The following is a 19,216-nucleotide window of genomic DNA, read 5'->3' on the forward strand; positions in this document are numbered from 1 at the left end:
GCAGCATTCAGAATACACCACAAAAAAGAAAATGGCTTGAATAATAATGCCGAACAGCAATATGTAATAAACAGTGCAAAATAAAATAGCATAAAAGGGTAGTGCAATGTGGAAGAAAGCATCAGTCTGAGTGGGAAGAAGTTAAGCTGGAAATTTGGAGCTTATTGTTTTATATTTTATTTGTAAATTAAGGGAAGCAAAACTGACAGCGAGAAAACTAGGCATACATCTAAGGAGAATTTTTTGATTCTGTGTGGATCGCCATTTTACTGAAAAGAAATAATTGAAAAGGAAATAATTGAAAGGAAGTAATCCTTATCTCAATTTAGGTTGTATGGTATGTGTTTAATAAAACAGTTTATAAAATACCAGTCTTAACTCTTAGAAGAGAAGGGAATCTTGAGTTCCCCTTGGTAAGCTTGAAGCACCCTTCCCGATGATTAAGGCACGAAATTAGCAGTTTAAAAGACAATGTTTAAAAGTAAAAAGAATCCCTTGCCCAAGCTAGTAAAAGCACACAACCATGGTAAGTCAAAGTTTAGCCTGAGCTTCAATTCTAGAATAAAGGAAGGCATGGGGATTGTGACTTACCAAGCCATAGCCTGTCATGGCAGGCCTGGCCTCGAACTCTGATGCCAGTTCTGTGTGCTGCCAGCACTGCCCATTGAGAACCATAAGCTGTCTGTTTTCCTCCCTTTCTTTTCCAGTTTCTCTGTGCATTTGAGTGCCTTTATCTCTCTTCTCTGCTATTTAATTCTGAGTCTCCTTTATGTATTACATTTATTGAATAGCTTATGCTTCCTATTTTTCATTTTTAAATCTGGTAAATTTAACTATATCCTTCAAAATGGAACTGGAACTTAAGGATTTGGATTGTTATTTTTTTTTTAAAGATTTTATTTATTTATTTGACAGAGACAGCCAGCTAGAGAGGGAACACAAGCAGGGGGAGTGGGAGAGGAAGAAGCAGGCTCATAGCGGAGGAGCCTGATGTGGGGCTCGATCCCATAACGCCGGGATCACGCCCTGAGCCAAAGGCAGACGCTTAACCGCTGTACCACCCAGGCGCCCCTGGATTGTTATTTTTATCCATGTGACTACTTTCACTCTATTGGTGGAGGGTAAATATTATGTAAGAAAGGGTTTACAGCCTTTTATTACTTGTTTAGACAATGTCAAATATAAATGAACAATTTTCAGGATTCTAAAGAGAAGTGAGTTAATGGACCCTTTTGTTTGTCCGCTTTAGTGGAAAGTATTCTTGGAGAAAATGGTTTCTAAAAGATGTATTTTTCAGTGAGATTTCCTAGGACAATGTTGTATATTTTATACTGGCTTATCTACTAAGGCAGTTTAATGTATATATTTTCATTATAGGAACTGAAGAAGAGTTTGGAGGTCTTGTATCTGCTAATCTTATACTTTTGAGGAACAGACTTCTAGATATTTTGCTAAAACTAGTTTACACATCTAAAGAAAAGACAAGCATTAATTTGCAGTAAGTAAAATTTTCTTAGAATTGGTGGGACCAGGTGCTATTATTAGTTAATTCCTGGTAGAGAAAAGAATTGCTATTGACTTTTAATAGATTTTTTGAACCCTGCAATTTATTATTTTGAGAACAAAAGCTGGTCTTACTTTTTAAAAATTTTGAGTCCTAATCCTTGAAATTAATGTTCCATTTTTTTCTTCTTAATTCCTCTGCCTTTAATAGAGCTTGTGAAGAATTGGTCAGGACACTGGGTTTTGACTGGATCATGATGTTTATGGAAGAACACTTGCACTCCAGCACCGTTACGGCAGCCATGAGGATTCTTGTTGTGCTGCTGAGTAATCAGTCCATCCTCATCAAGTTTAAGGAAGGGCTCAGCGGTGGAGGGTGGCTAGAACAGACAGATTCTGTCTTAACTAATAAGATTGGAACTGTATTAGGTATGGGACTTAATGTCAGCTGCTTTCAAATAAGCTCTCTTGTATGCTTGTATTTTGTTTTGTTTTTAAATCTTATCAAAGCTTATACTCTTCAGTTTATCTGACAGTCATTAAGAATCATGAGGTTTCTTTTTAAAGATTTTATTTGAGAGAGAAAGAACGAGGGAGAGGGAGAAGCAGACTCTCCGCTGAGCAGAGAACCCGATGTGGGGCTCAATCCCGCACCCCAAGATCATGACCTGAGCTGAAGTCAGACGCTTAACTGACTGAGCCACCCAGGTGCCCCAGAGTCATGAATTTTGATGAATGAACGAATGAATAAAAAGCTTAGTTTCAAATTTGAATTTTTAAATTACAAATTAAACTGAAGTCAGACACAGGATATTAAAGATGTGAAAACGCAAGGGAATTTCTTATGATCTTTTAATTCTGTAGTTCCCTTTCTGATTTATAAGTAGGTAATTAGCAAATTATCAAAACTAAATTAATAATAATCAGTACTTTGAGTGCTAATTCTGTGCCAGTTACTAAATATTTTCATTTTCACAATAACTCATTTTCACAATAGTCCCATGAAGTATAAATAACTATCATACCCATTTTAGAGATGAGAAAACCAAGAAATAGGGATGAAGACGCTTGTCAGCTAGGAAATATCAAAAAGTGAATCCAGGTCGATTAAGTCCAAAGCCCGTGCTTTTAACAGTTATATTACTTCTCAAATATTTAAGCTCGAAGTTTCAGCCAAAGTTCTCTATTGTCTGCTTGCCAGTTCTATGCTGTTTTGAACATGGAACTGAGCATTTAAGTAATATTAGAAAATTATAGTTTCCTATGTTAGAGTCATTTGAACTGCTATATTTTTGCTCATATTAATGACCTTATTTTGGAAATATATATATTTAAAATAATGTTTTTGTTGAAAATTATAGTCATTCAATTATTAAAGTATTGTTTTTAATTCAAGTATTCTAAAAATATATTTGTCTTTATAACATTATGATTTAAAATCATATGTAATTGTATTCTGGAATAAGCATCAAGAATACATGTTTGCCCGTGTCAATTAGGGATCCAAATTGAGTATGTAATTTATCTGTTAAAAAAAAATGTAAAAGTACCAATACCTAGGTGCTGCCTGCACTGCTTTCTCAAATATCAAAGAAAATGATAGGAAGACTAGAGTTTTTACAGCGTAAGATTGTTTTATTGATATTTCATATTGGAAAATGAAACTGTAATGAAGAAAGGAATTCACTGTGAAATAATTTCTCAAGAAAATCATTGGGTTTAAAATACGTATTCAAAATTATCATTATATATACCTTTATGATCTAAAAAATCACTATTTTGCATTGACCCTAGGGGAGGGATATAGCCTACAAATGTTATTATCATGAACAGTTTGGTAGCAAGAGATTTCACTTGTTGACCTTAATGGGAGCTGCTAGGAGAGTAAGCAGTGAATGTGAGTTCTGCTGAATGTGAGTTCTAAGTGCAAATTGACAGCACCACTTCCCTTTGAAGATGAAAACCACAGTGGTAATAACAACTAAGATTCATATAGCACATTATGGTTTGCCAGAGTCTTTTAGCATGTATCGTCTCATTTGGGCTTCATGATTCTGGAGACAGGTGTATATTTTATGGATATAAGTTATACTTTATAGGCAATAAACCTAATAAATAAAATTAAGGATTAATTTCTCTAATTAGGAAAGTAAGACTGTTAAATGCATAAGGTTTCTGAGTCCAGTAGTAATAGTGTCTAAGTAACTGTCTTCTAAGTGTTAATCCTGTTCTTTTGTCTGTCCTGTATCACTTCAGTAACATCAGAAAAAGGTTCTTTTTCCACATCTGATCTTAGAATTTATTTGTCCTTCATTGATACCAGCTTAGAAATTGCATATGCTCCTCTCTTTCTAAAAGAGAAATCTAAGAATTTAAGTTTATTTTAAATTTGATTCAATTTTTCCTGAATATCTGTGTGATAAACACACATATATTTGTAAACATACGTACATGTGTGTATCTCATAATTTGATTCTCGTTCTCTTTGATGTGATGAGCAACCAAATGTCTTTGAATGTTTTATTCACGTTTATTAGTTTTTGTCAAATTTTACTATATAAAATACCTTCCATGTAGTTACATCAATCTAAATTAAGGCATAATTGTTAGTAACATACTAAGTATTCCTTAAGATTAATTATAGGGAAAAATAGAGTGAGAATTTAGAAAGGAAAATAAATGCTGATACTGGTTTTCGTTTAGATCCTATAATTCATCAAAATTTATTTTCCTGTGTAATGTATAAAATACCACTTTATCTTCTGACTTCTTAAAGCTCAAGACTTTTTTATACTGATAACTACACTTAGAATTCACTATAAGCAAAAATCACCAGTGTCCTAATGCAGCCAATCTTTCAGAAATGTGGCGATGTCGTTAGGAAGGCCAAGGGAGACAGTGCAACTTTACAAACTCTGAAATAGAGACATCAGGCTCAAGTCCCAGTGCCACGACACCACTGTTCAACTTGGTGACTTTGAACAAATTGCCTATTTTCCATGTTATAAAAAGGATCATAGCAATTTCTGACTCACATGTCCATTGTGCTTGAGAAATGAGATGATCAATGAAAGAGGTTGGTAAATTGCTATATGATTTTTTAATTAGAACATACTTCAGGGGTGCCTGGGTGGCACAGTCGTTAAGCTCCTGCCTTTGGCTCAGGGCGTGATCCCGGCGTTCTGGGATCAAGCCCCACATCAGGCTTCTCCGCTAGGAGCCTGCTTCTTGGAGCCTGCTTCTTCCTCTCCCACTCCCCCTGCTTGTGTTCCTTCTCTCGCTGGCTGTCTCTCTGTCAAATAAGTAAGTAAGTAAGTAAATACATAAATAAATCTTTAAAAAGAAAAACTTCAGAAGATTAATTCACATCATGCTAAGCAGTTGATTAGGATGAAATCATTAAAAAGCTAGCTAGACACAAATTTATTATTTTAAATAGTAGCAAGTATGCACTCACTTCATCCTAGAAAAAACAAATTGGAGGGAAAATAATGAATATTCATTTGAAATAAAAATGGCTTCAGCGTAAAAATCAATCCTTCATCTCTTGGTTGCTCTTCACACAAGTTTTACATTGAAATTCTGTGCCAAGCACTGCACTAGGTTTGGGCAGGCGAAAGAACTAAATGTTCGCATTGTATCCTGCTTAGTTACATACCAGAGGGAGCAGTATTGACCGAAAGGCTGATGCTGTCTAAGCCACATCGGTCAGCACTGACCATCCCCTAGTCGCTCTGTGTTTCTAGGAAGAACCCTGCATGTTCAGATAGCCCCAGTCATAGCAGGCTCCGATTTGGTGTCCCAGCGCCAGGCAACTTTCCAGCAGAATTACACATCATGTTGGGAGAAGAGATCATTGTGCTTATTTTTTTTGTCTTGTCTCAAAACTTGTAGGTAATTTACGGTTAACTAGTTTAACGGGATCCAGGACAAATGACATATATTAACTAAATATAGTTAATTATAATTATATGCTAAATATAGTGGCAGCAATTTTAGTTTGTTAAGGTACATTTTTGTAGCATCCTAAATTTTGGCTACATTTTGAATTTTACTTTCTTTTTAGGGAAGTGTTAGAACTCGTTTGAGGGCATTCTTGTAATGAGTAGAATTTATATTACCTCTTGTATCTGATTGTCTGAGGTAGTTTTCAAGACCTGTGTTCTAATAGGCTTGCTGAAATCAGAGACAGTAAAGAACTTTTAACTGGAAGATTAATTCAACAATGGAATAGTTAATTGCCTGTATTAATATGGATGTTCTGGAGAGAAATGGCACATATACTGAATTACTCCTTTCTTTGTTAATACTGGTGGCAATCGATTATTCATTTTGTACTTACTGTTCCGTTTCCTCTCCTCTTAGGGTTCAATGTGGGCAGGAGTGCTGGCGGGAGATCGACGGTCAGGGAGATTAACCGGGATGCTTGTCACTTTCCTGGTTTCCCAGTGCTTCAGTCATTCCTTCCTAAACACACTAATGTCCCTGCTCTCTATTTTCTCCTCATGGCATTGTTTCTGCAGCAGCCCGTTAGTGAGCTGCCTGAGAACCTGCAGGTCAGTGTGCCTGTCACCAGCAGCCGATGTAAGCAGGGTTGCCAGGTAGGAATTATCTAGTAAGGCGTAAGTGTAATTGTATGTGCCGGCAAATCACCGCATGGTGATGGGTTACTCACAGTAAAACCAGAGGGATCCCATCCCTTTCTCATATTTAGGATTTGATTTGGGAATCAAAATCTGAAGATACTAAAGAAAACTTGCACAAACAGAAGTCCTTTTTCCCTATTTGGTCTTTTTTTTTTTTTTTTTTTTTTTGGATTACTCTGTATGATCCTGTATGCATAAAGACTTTGGGTGGTATTTTAATGGTGATCTGAAGAATTCTGGGTGGTATTTTAATGGTGATCTGAAGAATTCAAATTATGTGCTTTTATCTAGAAGTGTGATGTCATTTCTATAGAACTGAAAATAAAGAGAGTGGTGTGTATACCATGAATTAATTGGATAGGGTTCTTAGTGCAGGTTCTGATTACAGAAATGTTTTTAGTTTCTTAATGATAGATAACATCCACTTTAGGAAAACACTAAGGCTTTATTCGAATCCTAATTGCAGACTATTGTGGATATCTGTATATAGCTTATGTTTGTGGCACTGCGAAGATCTCGGAATTCAGTTTTAAACGTTACTACTGTACTTGCATCATAATGCCGAATGCTAACTCAAATCAGTTCTAGTAATTGACAGAGCCTTTTAAATGAAAACAAAGTCTGTACCCTTACATTAAGTCAGGATACAGATTCAGACTAAACAGAGTTTGCTTGGTTATGTAATTTTTCAAAATAAGCATGACACCATAGTCATAAAGTGTTATATAAAACTGCTATGAATAAGTCTCCTAAACTGATTTTTATTTCTTCAGATCTTATCTGTATGTAACCTAAAAGTAAATTAGAACATTCCCAAGAGGGGGGAGAAAAGTGAGTCCCACATGCTTTTTTAAAAGCTCCTGCTTAAACTCATCAGTTCTATAATGTCATCTCCTGGCTGATTAGCATGTATTTTCTTTTTGTTTGCTTTCATAGAGGAAAAAAATAGAAAACAAAGTTTTTAACCTGGGTATCTAAGACAGGATGATACATAGTATTCTCTTTTCTTTATAAATGTAAAAATTTACAAATTATCAAAATTTCGGAGGGAGTAATGCTAGGTCTCTATCTCTCCATCATTGATCACTTTGAAAAAACTCTAATTAGTCTCAAAGAAGTTTTAGAGTATTAGAACTTGTGAGAGTCTCTAGCTGACAAAAATTAACGGTGGCTAATCTTCCTTCACTTCGACCTCTGCAGTTTGACTTAGATTCCATTTGGACATTTATCTTTGGAGTTCCTGCCTCCAGTGGAACCGTGGTCTCTTCTATCCATAACGTGTGCACGGAAGCTGCGTTTTTACTACTGGGGATGCTGCGCAGCATGCTGAATTCAGTAAGTGCACAGAGACGCTCCAGCCTGCTGGCGCTGCCTCCTGCCGGCCGTAGGTTTGTTTAAATAGAGGGGTCCTTGGCTAGCAGGACTGTTTGTTAACTGCGCGGTCTGGGAGCTCAGCCTCTCGGTTTTGTTGTCTCTGCTGTGAGGACGGGCTGCGCAGTTGGTGAGACCGTGGACTCTGGAGCCCTGCTGGGGTTCACATCCCATGTCTGATACTTGACACGTGCGAACCTCTGTGTGCCTCAGTTTCCTCATGTATAAAATGCTGGTGATAAAGAGAACTTATCCTTAGGGTTGCCGTGAGGATTTAATGAGGAGTTAGTATATACACAAAGCACTTACAAGAGTGCCTGGTATGTAGTAAGTGTCTTGTAAGTTTTAGCTGGTATTATTAGCGTTACAAAATGTGTATTACAATATATTCATGTATATAACGGATATATATTATAGTATATGTCCTTGCGATATGTTATTTGAACTTTGAAGATCATGTTCATTTAAAGGTTAAAAATGTATTTGTTTTGTATTTGCTTTTATTTTTATTCTAATTATTTCTAATTTAGATATGAAGAATTGAAAGACTAAGTGACAGTGTATGTTCCTATTTATCTTACAGGGATACTGTGAATAATAATTTGCTTACACAATTTGCTTACTCTTTGGATTGCAAGTACTGACAAACCTAATTTAGTCAAAACTATTCCTGTGTCATCTTAGAAAAGAACATTACTATTGTATTAATTTAGAATGCTTTGGGACTCCTGGCTCCTTTTCATAAACAAACTTAAAAATCTAAATTAAAAAAAAAAGTCCCTCTCTGGGCAAGTATCAGAAGATTGGTATTGTTCACGTCTATTCTTTTTTCCTTTTCCTTTTTTTTTTTTTTAAGATTTATTTATTTTAGAGAGAGAAAGTGCAGGAGCGGGGGTGGGGAGGGAGACAGAGGAAAAGATGGTAAGCAGACTCCCCAATGAGCATGGAGCTCAACAGCGGTGGGCTCCATGGATTGATCTCCAGACCAGAGCTCATGACCTGAGCCAAAACCAAGAGTCAGACGCTTTATGAATTGAGCCACCCAGGCGCCCCCTTTTTTCCTTCTTTATCATCAACGTTACTGTTGTTGTATTGCTCTTAAGGAAAAACACACTCCTGTGTGTCTCCTCTACTCCCAATATTCTGCTGTAACACTACTTCACTTCTGACATTTCTGGTCACCAAATATGTGGGGGTTTTTCCACACTAGCTGGGTGTCCACGGTTCATTTCAGTTCTGATGCTATCTACCTGGAGATAGCATTAGTCCCGCATGACTGCCCTCTACCCCACCACATGGATGCCAGTCACAAGCCCACGTTGTTACCTGTGCTTCTGACCTGCCAACTATAAATTGGAGGTTCCCATGACTTGGGAAAACATTTTACATACTAGATTACCAGTTTATTATAAAAGGATGTGACTCAGCAACAGCCCGTTGGAAGAGATGCAGAGGGTAAGGGGAGGAGCACAGACCGTCCATACTCTCCACCTCAGCACCTCTGTGTGTTCACCAACCCAGCAGCTCCCCAAACCCTGTCCTTTAGGGTTTTTATGCAGGGTTCATTACATAGACATGATTGAACCATTGGCCATTGGTGATTAAACTCAATCTCCAGCCTCTCTCCCCTCCCTAGAAGTTAGGGGTTGCAGACCTTTATTTTATAAGATTTTATTTAATTATTAGAGAGAGAGCACAGAGGGAGAGTTAGAGGGAGAAGCAGACTCCCTGCTGAGCAGGGAGCCTGATGTGGGGCTTGATCCCAGGACTCTGGAGTCATGACCTGGGCCGAGGGCAGACACTTTAACTGACTGAGCCACCTAGGCGCCTGGGGGTGCAGAGCTTTAGTGCTGAAAGTTCCGACCCTCTAATGATGTGGTTGGTTGCCTTGGCAAGCCTCCATCTTTAGGGGCTTTCCAAAAGTCTTATGATTAACATTAACTCAGTGTGGTTGAAAGGTGTTTGTTATGATTAACGAAAGACACCCTTTATGGCTCTTCTTACTTAGGACATTCCAGGGGTTTTAGTAGCTCTGTGCCAAGAATGGGATGGGACAAAGAGCAGGTATGTATTTCTCACTATAAATCATAATATCACAGTTGCATATGGTTGAAAGCATTGTTTTTGTCATTTTACATATGACGGTATGAGGCTCAGAGAGGTGAAGTAACTTCCCCATCTTTTGTGTTACTCCTGACTCTCACATGATGGAAGATGGGACAGCTTTTGGCAGCAACTATGCTCATGTTGATAATGATAAATAATCAAAATCACTGACTCAGGTTACTGAGCTGTGAGTACACCAACGAACAGACATCCTGTCAGTTTCTAGGAGTATTGTTTCTGTTTTGGCTTATTTCTAGATTTGTTTATGTATATTTGCTGGTGTGTGTGGTTCATAAGAGTTCTGAACCATGAACATACCAAGTTTTAGAAAAGTAGTGAGTAATGGATTTTTAAAGCAATTTTTAGCAGTGTTGGTTTTCTAACATATTATTTCTTTTCTTGTCCCCATGACAGCCTTGGCAATCAGAAGAAGAGGGATCTTGGCTCCGAGAATATCCTGTGACCCTGATGCAGTTCTTCAGATACTTGTATCACAACGTTCCTGACCTGGCCTCCATGTGGATGAGCCCGGACTTCCTGTGTGCACTAGCAGCCACCGTCTTCCCCTTCAACATTCGCCCTTATTCGGAGATGGTAGGAAAGGGGGCCGGGGGCGGGGGTGTCGAACTGGAATTAATTTGCTCCAGTGGTTAGCAGGATTTTCTTCCCAGTCTTTTAAGCTTCTGACCAAGTTACAGCCTCACCTCTCACATTATTGTCTGGTGTCTCCTCCTCACACTCTCCTTCTGCTTTCCCCTAAAATAGCAGTGAACTTTGCTTCCTGTTTCATTTCCTGTATTCTTGCAAGTCCCCGGTTAATCACTTCCCTCTCCCAAGTCATTGCGGACGCACTTCTTTATGTGCTCATAGCTGTGGTGTTGTGAAATGTCGCATCCAGGTTACAGAACTCCAGTTAGACCGAATTTGTCTCCACTTTATCTCAGGAATTAGTCTCTACAAATTAATTATAGGAGCGGTTGTCTTTATACAAAAATGAAATCTGTGTTTGTGTTTTTCGTTCAACTTTTCTTTGTTCAACTTTTATTTTTATATTCTGTATTAATTTAATAGAAAATTATTAGACTATAACTACAGGTAGTACAGGTACTTCTTCTGTCCTTTAAAACAAAGCCCCAAAGACAGTTATTACTCTGTTTACTTCAGAATTTCATTATGTTTTCTCTGGTGGAAATGAGAGAACCTGGAATAAACTACCTTGTTCATACTAATTTTTCTTCATTTATAAAGGTGAAAAACTCATTATAAAACTGTGGGGAATTTTAGGAGAAAGACAAGTTAAAACATATGACCTGACTTGTTTCTAATTTTTAAATCCTAATTTTTTTGGTAAAAATAGACATTAAGTATTATCTCAACGTCTTTTCCTCATCAGCAGCTTATAATCTGTCTCTGGTACTTCTTTTTTTCCCCTCTTGGCTCAGAATTGGCTCTGGTTTTGTCATTGTTTTATTTATCTGGGTTTTTTTTAATTTGCAAAAATGAGTCAGCCCTTAGGTGCTACCATTGTGCCAGATCTTCATCTGAAATTCTGTAGGTATATTTTAATATGTAAATATAGTCATTCTCATCATTTCATTATCCACAATAGAGATAAAATTCAGCATAAAACAGATCCATGGTTAGTGGCTGGTCAGCTTAATATGAGAAAGAGCATGTGTTAAGTAACCGTGACCTGTGGTTCCCAGTTGGTACCTTGAAATGAGAGTCAAATAAGCCAAGTGAAGTATTGTACTGAATAGCTTAATACGAGGTAAATGTTGGGAAAATACGGTTGTTGCCATAATTTGGTTTTTAGGAAACATGGAAGTGAAAATATCACATGAAATCAAATATGACTAGCATATATTTCTTCTTGGTTTTACCAGGTGACTGATCTTGATGATGAAGTTGGATCTCCAGCAGAAGAATTTAAAGCCTTTGCAGCAGACACAGGGATGAACAGAAGCCAGTCAGAATACTGCAACGTGGGCACCAAGACCTATCTGACCAATCACCCAGCGAAGAAGTTTGTTTTTGACTTCATGCGAGTCTTAATAATAGACAACCTCTGTCTTACTCCTGCCAGCAAGCAGACTCCACTAATTGATCTTTTGTTGGAGGTAAAGACAAAAAAAATGCATTTACATCTCTTTTGTATAGTTTTTCTAAATAGAACATTAATAACCACGCACATTTGATGCCAGAGGCCTTTCAGATTTCATATTCTTCTGGGTTGTGCAGGCAGAACATATCACGGACTATGGGAATTTTTTATCTCCGATGTGCTATATACCCTAACAATTTGTTTCTCTTCTTTCCATTCCCACAAGCATATCCCTGATTCAGTCCTTTAGTCATCCTTTCCCTAGGCCAGGAATCGACAGTAATGGGCCAGACAGGAAATATTTCAAGCTGTGCAGGCCATACAGTCTCTGTTACAGCTGTTCAACTGCATCATTATAGCCAGAAAGCAGCCACTGGCAGTAATGAATGAGCATGGCTGTGTTCCAGTAAGACTTTCTTACTGAAAGCGTGCCAGCACTTCTTTTGACACAGCGGCCTTGTCTCCTCAGCTTGTAACTCCCTACTTCCGTCCCTCTTTCATATTGTCGCTGGATAGTATTGCTCTTGCTGTCCTGTGCAGCTTAAGCCATGGTACGCTGCACGTAGTAGGTGCTTAATATGCACTTACTGAATTTTTCCCAAGGCAGCAAAGTTCTAGGTTGCTTGCTGTCTTAGCTCAGACTGCTGTAACAAAATACCATAGACTGGGTGGCTTAAGAAACAGACATTGCTTTCCCCCAGTTCCAGAGACTGGGAAGTCTGACCTCAGGGTGCCAGCCTGGTGAGGTTCTGGTGGCCTCTTCCGGGCTTGCAGATGGCTGCCTTGCTGTGCTCCTGCATGGCGGAGAGAGAGAGAAAGAGAGGGAGCGACAGCAAGTACACACGCACAGGCTCTGGTGTTTCTTTGTACAAGGGCACTAACCTTCTCACAGGCACTCCACTGTCGTGACCTCATCTGAACCTGATTACCTGCTGTTGGCTTCATCTCTTAATGCCATCACACTGGGAGTTAGAGCTCCCCCATATGAATTTGGGGGCACACAGACATTTAGTCCATTGCACTTGCCTATTCTTCTCGTAGATGAGACGAATCAGCTGATGCACCAGAAAATGAGCCCTAAGCGGCCACATTGCTGGCTCTAGAAATTGGTCATCCTTGAAAACCAAACGTTCACCTAGAAAAAAAATCTCAAAAGATCATAGAGAATTTAATATATGACTGTTGCCTGTACATTCATATTCTTTTGGTCAATTCATGTAAGTAGGGTCACGCAGTCAGTCCATTCCAGGGCTCTGAAAATAATAACGGTCTATGAAGATTCAGTCAGTGCAGAAGACTGACTGCTTTTCTCTCTGGGGAACTTCCCACATGCTCTCAGCCATTTGGCAACTGGACCTGCACTTTCTCTGCTCCCTCTAGTGGCTAATACAGTTAATTTTTTTATTTGAAACCTTAAATCCACAGGAGATATTTTATCTTATTCATGTGAAAATATCTCCATTCAGTCAATTAAAAGAAATTGCTAATGTAATTTAGATACCAGTCATGCTGAGCATTTTAACCAGGACCACAGTGTTTAATATTGGCAGAAAAATAATCATTATCGTCAGTAATTCATTTGGTAGAGTTTAAAAGGATGCCTGGTAGAGCTTGTCCTCGTTGAAAACATTCAGAAGCAAGAGCAAGATGGCTAGTATCTTAGTGTATCAGGTAGGAATTTGAAGCACTCTTTGCAAAATGAAATGGTGATTAGAGTATAACAAGATAGTAAAGTTCGGAAGAGGTGTGTGCAAGAAGGCATAACTGAGCCAAATAATAAAATACACATGTGTGGAATATATAGGGAGATATATCCAGTAACAGCATTTTCAGTCTTGTAGGAATCTTAATAACTAATTAACTAGCTTTGGATAGATGATATAATTGTCTTTTATTTTGGTTTTCTATATTTTTCAAAGAGTAGGTCTGATATAATATGTGTTAACCTTGAATTAATGTTCTCATTGTTGCAGATAATAATTTCCCCTACAGTGGAATTGTATCTGATTGTCCTGGGGAGTTAGGGGTGGCTAGGGTTATATTTCAGGGAGAAGCAGGGAATGTCAAGATTGAAACTCCCAGGTAGATTACTCTTCTCCCCTCTGCCCTTAAAGTTAGTCACTACCTTTCATGTGTCTTTTAATGTCTCACAGAATTAGTACAGTTTTTTTGGTGTGTTCTTTTCTGTATTTTTGAATCATTTAACTATAAGTACATCCTGGCAGTTCTCAAAACAGGAAGATATGATACCATCTATTAAGAGAGATACACATTGGCTTTAAAAAATTATCTTAATACTTTGAGGAACTTCAACTCTAGTACACATGTACAGAATAAACACACAACATTTATTGCACTAACTGTCTTCCTATGGTATAAAAAAATAAATGGCAAGCATATGATTGTGAATGTTGTGATTATGAAGTCTTTATCTCTGAAGAAGCTCAAGAAGAGAATTAGCCTGTATATTTACCATTTACCTACATGAAGGATAGGGTTTGAACTAACTGATTTTCAGGTCAATACGTTTGAGGCAGGCCATCTTCAGTCTTGCAATTGTTAGAATCTCACCACGACATTACTTACTTGGCTAGGTCTACAAAAGAATGTGTGAAATTATCTTTATTAGCAGTTAATAAAAACAAGATTTCCATTCATATAGGCTGACAGAGTATGACACTGAGGCCAGGTACAAGGGAGACAGTGTGGCGTAATTGAAAGAGCATGGGTCTGGGAGTGAGAAATACCCGCTTTGAGTTCCGGCCCTGTTATTTATTATATAAGCATTTTCATCTCACTGAGCTCAATCCATTCTCTGGGGAGTAATTTATATACTGTCTCCCCTGCATGATTTTTGTGGGAGTTAAGTATATGTAAAAACCACCAGCAGAAACTATTTTAAGAAATTAAACGTGTGGTGGTGATAGCCATGTGACCTTGGCCACTGTCAGTCTCTTCCCCCCTTCTAGTGTGCCCATCTTGCAGATGGTGTAGACATAGAACCTGTCTCTGAGGCCTGCTGTGAGAATGAAATGAGATCATACATTTAAGGTCCTGACACGGGACCTATGGCGTGTCAGGCTCCCTCAGAAACTGCAGTGGCCTACGCTGGCATCTCCCCGGCTGTCCTGTAGCTCTGCTCCCCGCTCCCCGGTGTCTCTGCTGTCATCGCGGGGCATAGTATGGAGGGCCCAGTGAGTTGGCGGCGCATGAATACCACCGTGGCAGCAGGAGGAAGGTGCAAGGGAACAGATAGAAAGGGTTTTGGCTATACCTGCAGGAAAGATAGTCAGTGTGTGCTTGTCTGATGCCATAAGTACTTTTCTCTGGTCTCAGAGTTCATGACTCTATTCCAGCTGTCTTCTAAAAGACCTCCCCATTCCCAGCAGTGTGCAGTCCGCCCTGGCTGACTGAAGGGCAATAAACAAACAGTGGGCAAAGGGGGCACAGAGAGCTCTGTAACATACCTGAGAGAGGAGATCAGCTAAGAGGAATACTGCAGCCAGAATGAAGAAGCTCAAAATCCTCTTCTTGGAGGGCTTCAGCCCACTACAGAAACCACAGAACACCCGAAGCCTTCCTCCCAGAGCCGCAGTGCCCACTACAGAAACCACAGAACACCCGAAGTCTTCCTCCCAGAGCTGCAGTGCCCACTACAGAAACCACAGAACACCAGAAGTCTTCCTCCCAGAACCGCAGTGCCCTCCGCGTGGGCAGCAGGTGCCGTGGGCTCCCTGGCCTGTGCACGCGAAGGTTCTGCAAGGCGTCTGCAGGCTGCAAAAAGGAGGCTGTGATTCTTTGAGTACTGGTGTTGACTGGCTTCCTGTTTCTATAGGGAAGATACCTTGACAGCCGCAAGCCACAGCATGCGTACTGCTCACCCTTTCCTCCTCCTGCCCAAACTCATCCCACTTACCTGGTGTGGCCAGGTTTATCTAAAAGATTGATGAGGACATGGTAGCAGAGCTGCTCTTGTGCATTTGTTAACTTCAATATGGAGACTTTTAGTAAAGCTGGAAGAGTATGATATAGCAGGTGAGGCCATGAACTTTTGCCATCAAAGAAACTGAGGTTTGAATCCTAGTTGTAACTAACCACTCTAAGCCTCAGTGACCTTATCTCTGAAATGGGGTGATAGTATCTACTTCAGAGAAAGATTTTGCAGATTGAGATAACGTACATAAGCACTGTGTCTGGTACATAATAGTAAGTCCATAGAGTGTTTTTTTTTTAAAAAAACGCCTCTGAGACAGCTGTGCGCATTTATAGTCTTAAATCCTTTAAAAGTTAGGCTACAATAAATCTCAGCAAGAACATTTAAACTCAGCAAGTAGAGCCAATAACAAGTATAAATTCTGGGTCATAATCACTCATATAACAGCTTCTGTGAGGGGATTCAGAGGATTAAATGTCTGCTGGTGCCTGAGCCAGCCTGAAATCCTTGCAGAATACAAAAGAATATTTCTTAATTAAGTAAAGATAAATATTGTTGATGAAGCTACTTCTCTGTGTTCTATGGTCTCTCTGTTTGCAGACTCCAAAACTTTGTGGTTAAGATTTGATAAACTCTACTCACGACTGCTTATCCCATTAACCACGTTTAGTTGTTACGATCCAGAATGAGCACTCCTGTGAATGGAGAGCCTTACTCTGGTAAACTTTGATCGGCTCAGGCTATTTGATAAAATGGTCTCTGATCTGATTACAAGGTAAACCTCAGAGATCTAATCTGCTTACCACTTAAACATTCTCACTTTCTCTTCCTGTGGCAGGGGTAGGGTCTCACTGTATCATCAGGTGAGGAATCGGCAGGGTGTGGGTGGCCGTGGCTTTCCTGCTGACCATTGTGATTCATCTGTGTCCAACTACACAGGAACATTTATTACAATTAAAAACATGACAGGCCCTTCACTTTTCCCCAAATAGATACCAAACCAAATTCCTGAACACTGGTAGTCTTTTAAATGTTACTAAGTAGCCCACATTTTGTCATTTTAGACAAAACATGTCTTACCAGCAAAACAGTGAGATATTTGCTGCAACTGTGGTTTAGCTGTTGGTTTTCAAATCCCTAGAATAAGATCTTTGAGATGAACATAGAATTTAGATTTTAACTGCTCCTTTAAACCCTTTATCAGTACCACCTTGAAAATCAAAATAGAAAGAAGTGGCTTTTTTTGAAATGGAGATTTTAATTTTAAATGAAGAACAGTAGTCTAAAGCCCACTCTGTAACATGGTCATAAACAGAGTCCCACATCTGTCTGTTCAAGGAACTGCAAAGCATCAGTACTGTGCCTGTATGTAAAACCTACAGATCTCTTTTTAAGAAAAATTTTATGTCAGTTTGTTGAATTGTTCAATACCCAAATCTTACCAAAACCTGGCTAAAACCCTGGCATTTGAGGATGACAAAAGGATCTTTCCCACCTTTCATCTACTGGGCTCCCAGTGCTTTCTGCCCACCTCACAGGTTAGATACTTGACATTTATGCACCTGGGTTATTTTACCCTAATTACCAATAGAAATGTCATCTGAGGACTGTAGTTCAACTTTGTGCCGTATGCTTTTATTCAGGATAACTTTTAAAATCATCTTGGTACTGTATAAAACCCTTATCAAAGTTATTACCTATAGGGTTATTGTTGTCCTCTTTATAAAAACCCACAGAGAACATTCCTCCAAGAACAGTTTTAGGAAAACATCCTTGATGGCAATCTAGTGTGCTTTTTTTTTTTTTAAATTTATTTATTTATGTGACAGAGATAGACAGCCAGCGAGAGAGGGAACACAGCAGGGGAGTGGGAGAGGAAGAAGCAGGCTCCCAGCGGAGGAGCCCGTTGTGGGACTCGATCCCGGCACGCCGGGATCACGCCCTGAGCCGAAGGCAGACGCCTAACAACTGCCCTACCCAGGCGTCCCCTAGTGTGCTTTTTTATAGACGATGTGGTTTACAAAACTTTTTGTTATCTTTTTTTTTTCTCCTTCTTGATACCTAGGCAGTTCAGAGCTAAATTGTGTGCTTAGTTAACTTTTTAATACAAATATTCCCCCCCCCATTGACTTTACCCACTTGATTACTAGATTCCTGAAGTTTCGTATTTGTTTTAATGGCTTTATGATTTTATCAGCATCTCATAATAAATTGCCAGCTGTCTTTGGAAGTGAGGTATATTAGTAGATTATCAAATATTTATTAAATACTTATGCTGCTTAGAATTCTGTTTTTGGAGGACTGGATTCAAAAGACGATGTTTCACTTTTGCTTCTTTTTAATTCTGTGGTCAGAAAAATAAAAGAAAGCATGAGCATATCTACCATCTCTCATGTCATATTTTGTTATTTACCAATAGGTGTTTTTTTTTTAATGTAACTATGTAAGTATGATAATATAACTGTGATGGAGCCCTTATCTTTGTTTAGTTGGTTCTGTTTCTAATTCTGAATTTCATTGATTAGGCTTCCCCTGAAAGATCTACAAGAACTCAGCAAAAAGAATTCCAGACTTACATTTTGGATAGTGTGATGGACCATTTGCTTGCAGCTGATGTCTTATTGGGTAATACTATGTTTTATTTTCACTTTATGAAAGTACCTAAAATCACTCTTCTCTGTCTAAACTCCAAGTATATCTCCTTTTTAACTTCATCTTTTCTGTGCATTTTGCCTTCATATTGGTATTTTTCTGTAATGAGGAAGAGGCCCGTCTAGCTCTTTCCTTTGAATCTGGGATAAAGAATCAACAACAGGAAGTACTTAAGTTGCTTGTCCACATCTGTACACTAAGGTGACAGGAAGAGGACAAGAGAAACAATGTTTTAAAAACCATATTACGTAAACAGGTTACATTTCTATGAATGTCTAAAATACTTCTAGAAACTAACTTATTGTGCTATAAATAAACAAATTATAAACATAAAGCTCCATGAATTACCACCCAGACATCATGCCTATATAAGACCACTCAGACAGAAATGCATTACGGGCACCCCCACTTCCCTCCTGCCCTGACCAAGTTACTGCTCACTGAATCACTGTCTTAACTTCTAAAATAACAGATTCATTTTTCGTGCTTTTGAACTTTATAAATGGAATCATACAACATGTATTTGTTGTAGTCTAGCTTCTTGTACTCAACATGATATTTATGAGATTTGTCCATGTTGCTGCCGGTAGCAAGAGTCCATTCATCTTCATCACTATGTAGTGTTGTATTTTATGAATATATAAATGTGTCCATTTTGTTGTGGTTGGACAGTTAGTAGTTTCTAGGTTGAGACAATTAGAAATAAAGCTGCTGTAAATATTCATATGGGCCACATATGTGTACAATATATATACATATCTCTTAGATATATACTCATGAGTAGAATTGTTGGGTCAGAAGTATGTATATGTGACTCCTTTTTTGTGAGGGGAGGCGCAGAGGGAAAGGGAGAGGGAGAACCTTAAGCAGGCTCCACACCCCGTGTGGAGCAGGACACAG

The 19,216-nt window shown here is 38.7% G+C and overlaps 1 protein-coding gene across 11 annotated transcripts in view; it reads left to right on the top strand.

Moving 5' to 3' along the window:
- Positions 1–19,216, top strand: part of WDFY3 (WD repeat and FYVE domain containing 3) — a 262,486-nt gene that overhangs the window by 173,372 nt on the left and 69,898 nt on the right. For 10 of the 11 annotated variants that reach the window (XR_015725422.1, XM_045790948.2, XM_045791003.2 and 7 more), the window contains 7 exons: positions 1,378–1,498; positions 1,715–1,932; positions 5,869–6,104; positions 7,350–7,484; positions 10,041–10,220; positions 11,513–11,746; positions 18,190–18,289. Coding sequence is in view for 10 of the 11 variants with exons in the window: in XM_045790948.2 (XP_045646904.1) it covers positions 1,378–1,498; positions 1,715–1,932; positions 5,869–6,104; positions 7,350–7,484; positions 10,041–10,220; positions 11,513–11,746; positions 18,190–18,289 (1,224 nt within the window). In the remaining variant the exon portion in view is untranslated. The remainder of the gene's footprint in view (positions 1–1,377; positions 1,499–1,714; positions 1,933–5,868; positions 6,105–7,349; positions 7,485–10,040; positions 10,221–11,512; positions 11,747–18,189; positions 18,290–19,216) is intronic. The other variant, XM_045790985.2, reaches the window with a different exon arrangement.

The sequence above is a fragment of the Ursus americanus genome, chromosome 8, assembly GCF_024610735.1.
Source record: "Ursus americanus isolate L20-20 chromosome 8, mUrsAme1.1.p, whole genome shotgun sequence".
NCBI lineage: Eukaryota > Metazoa > Chordata > Mammalia > Carnivora > Ursidae > Ursus > Ursus americanus.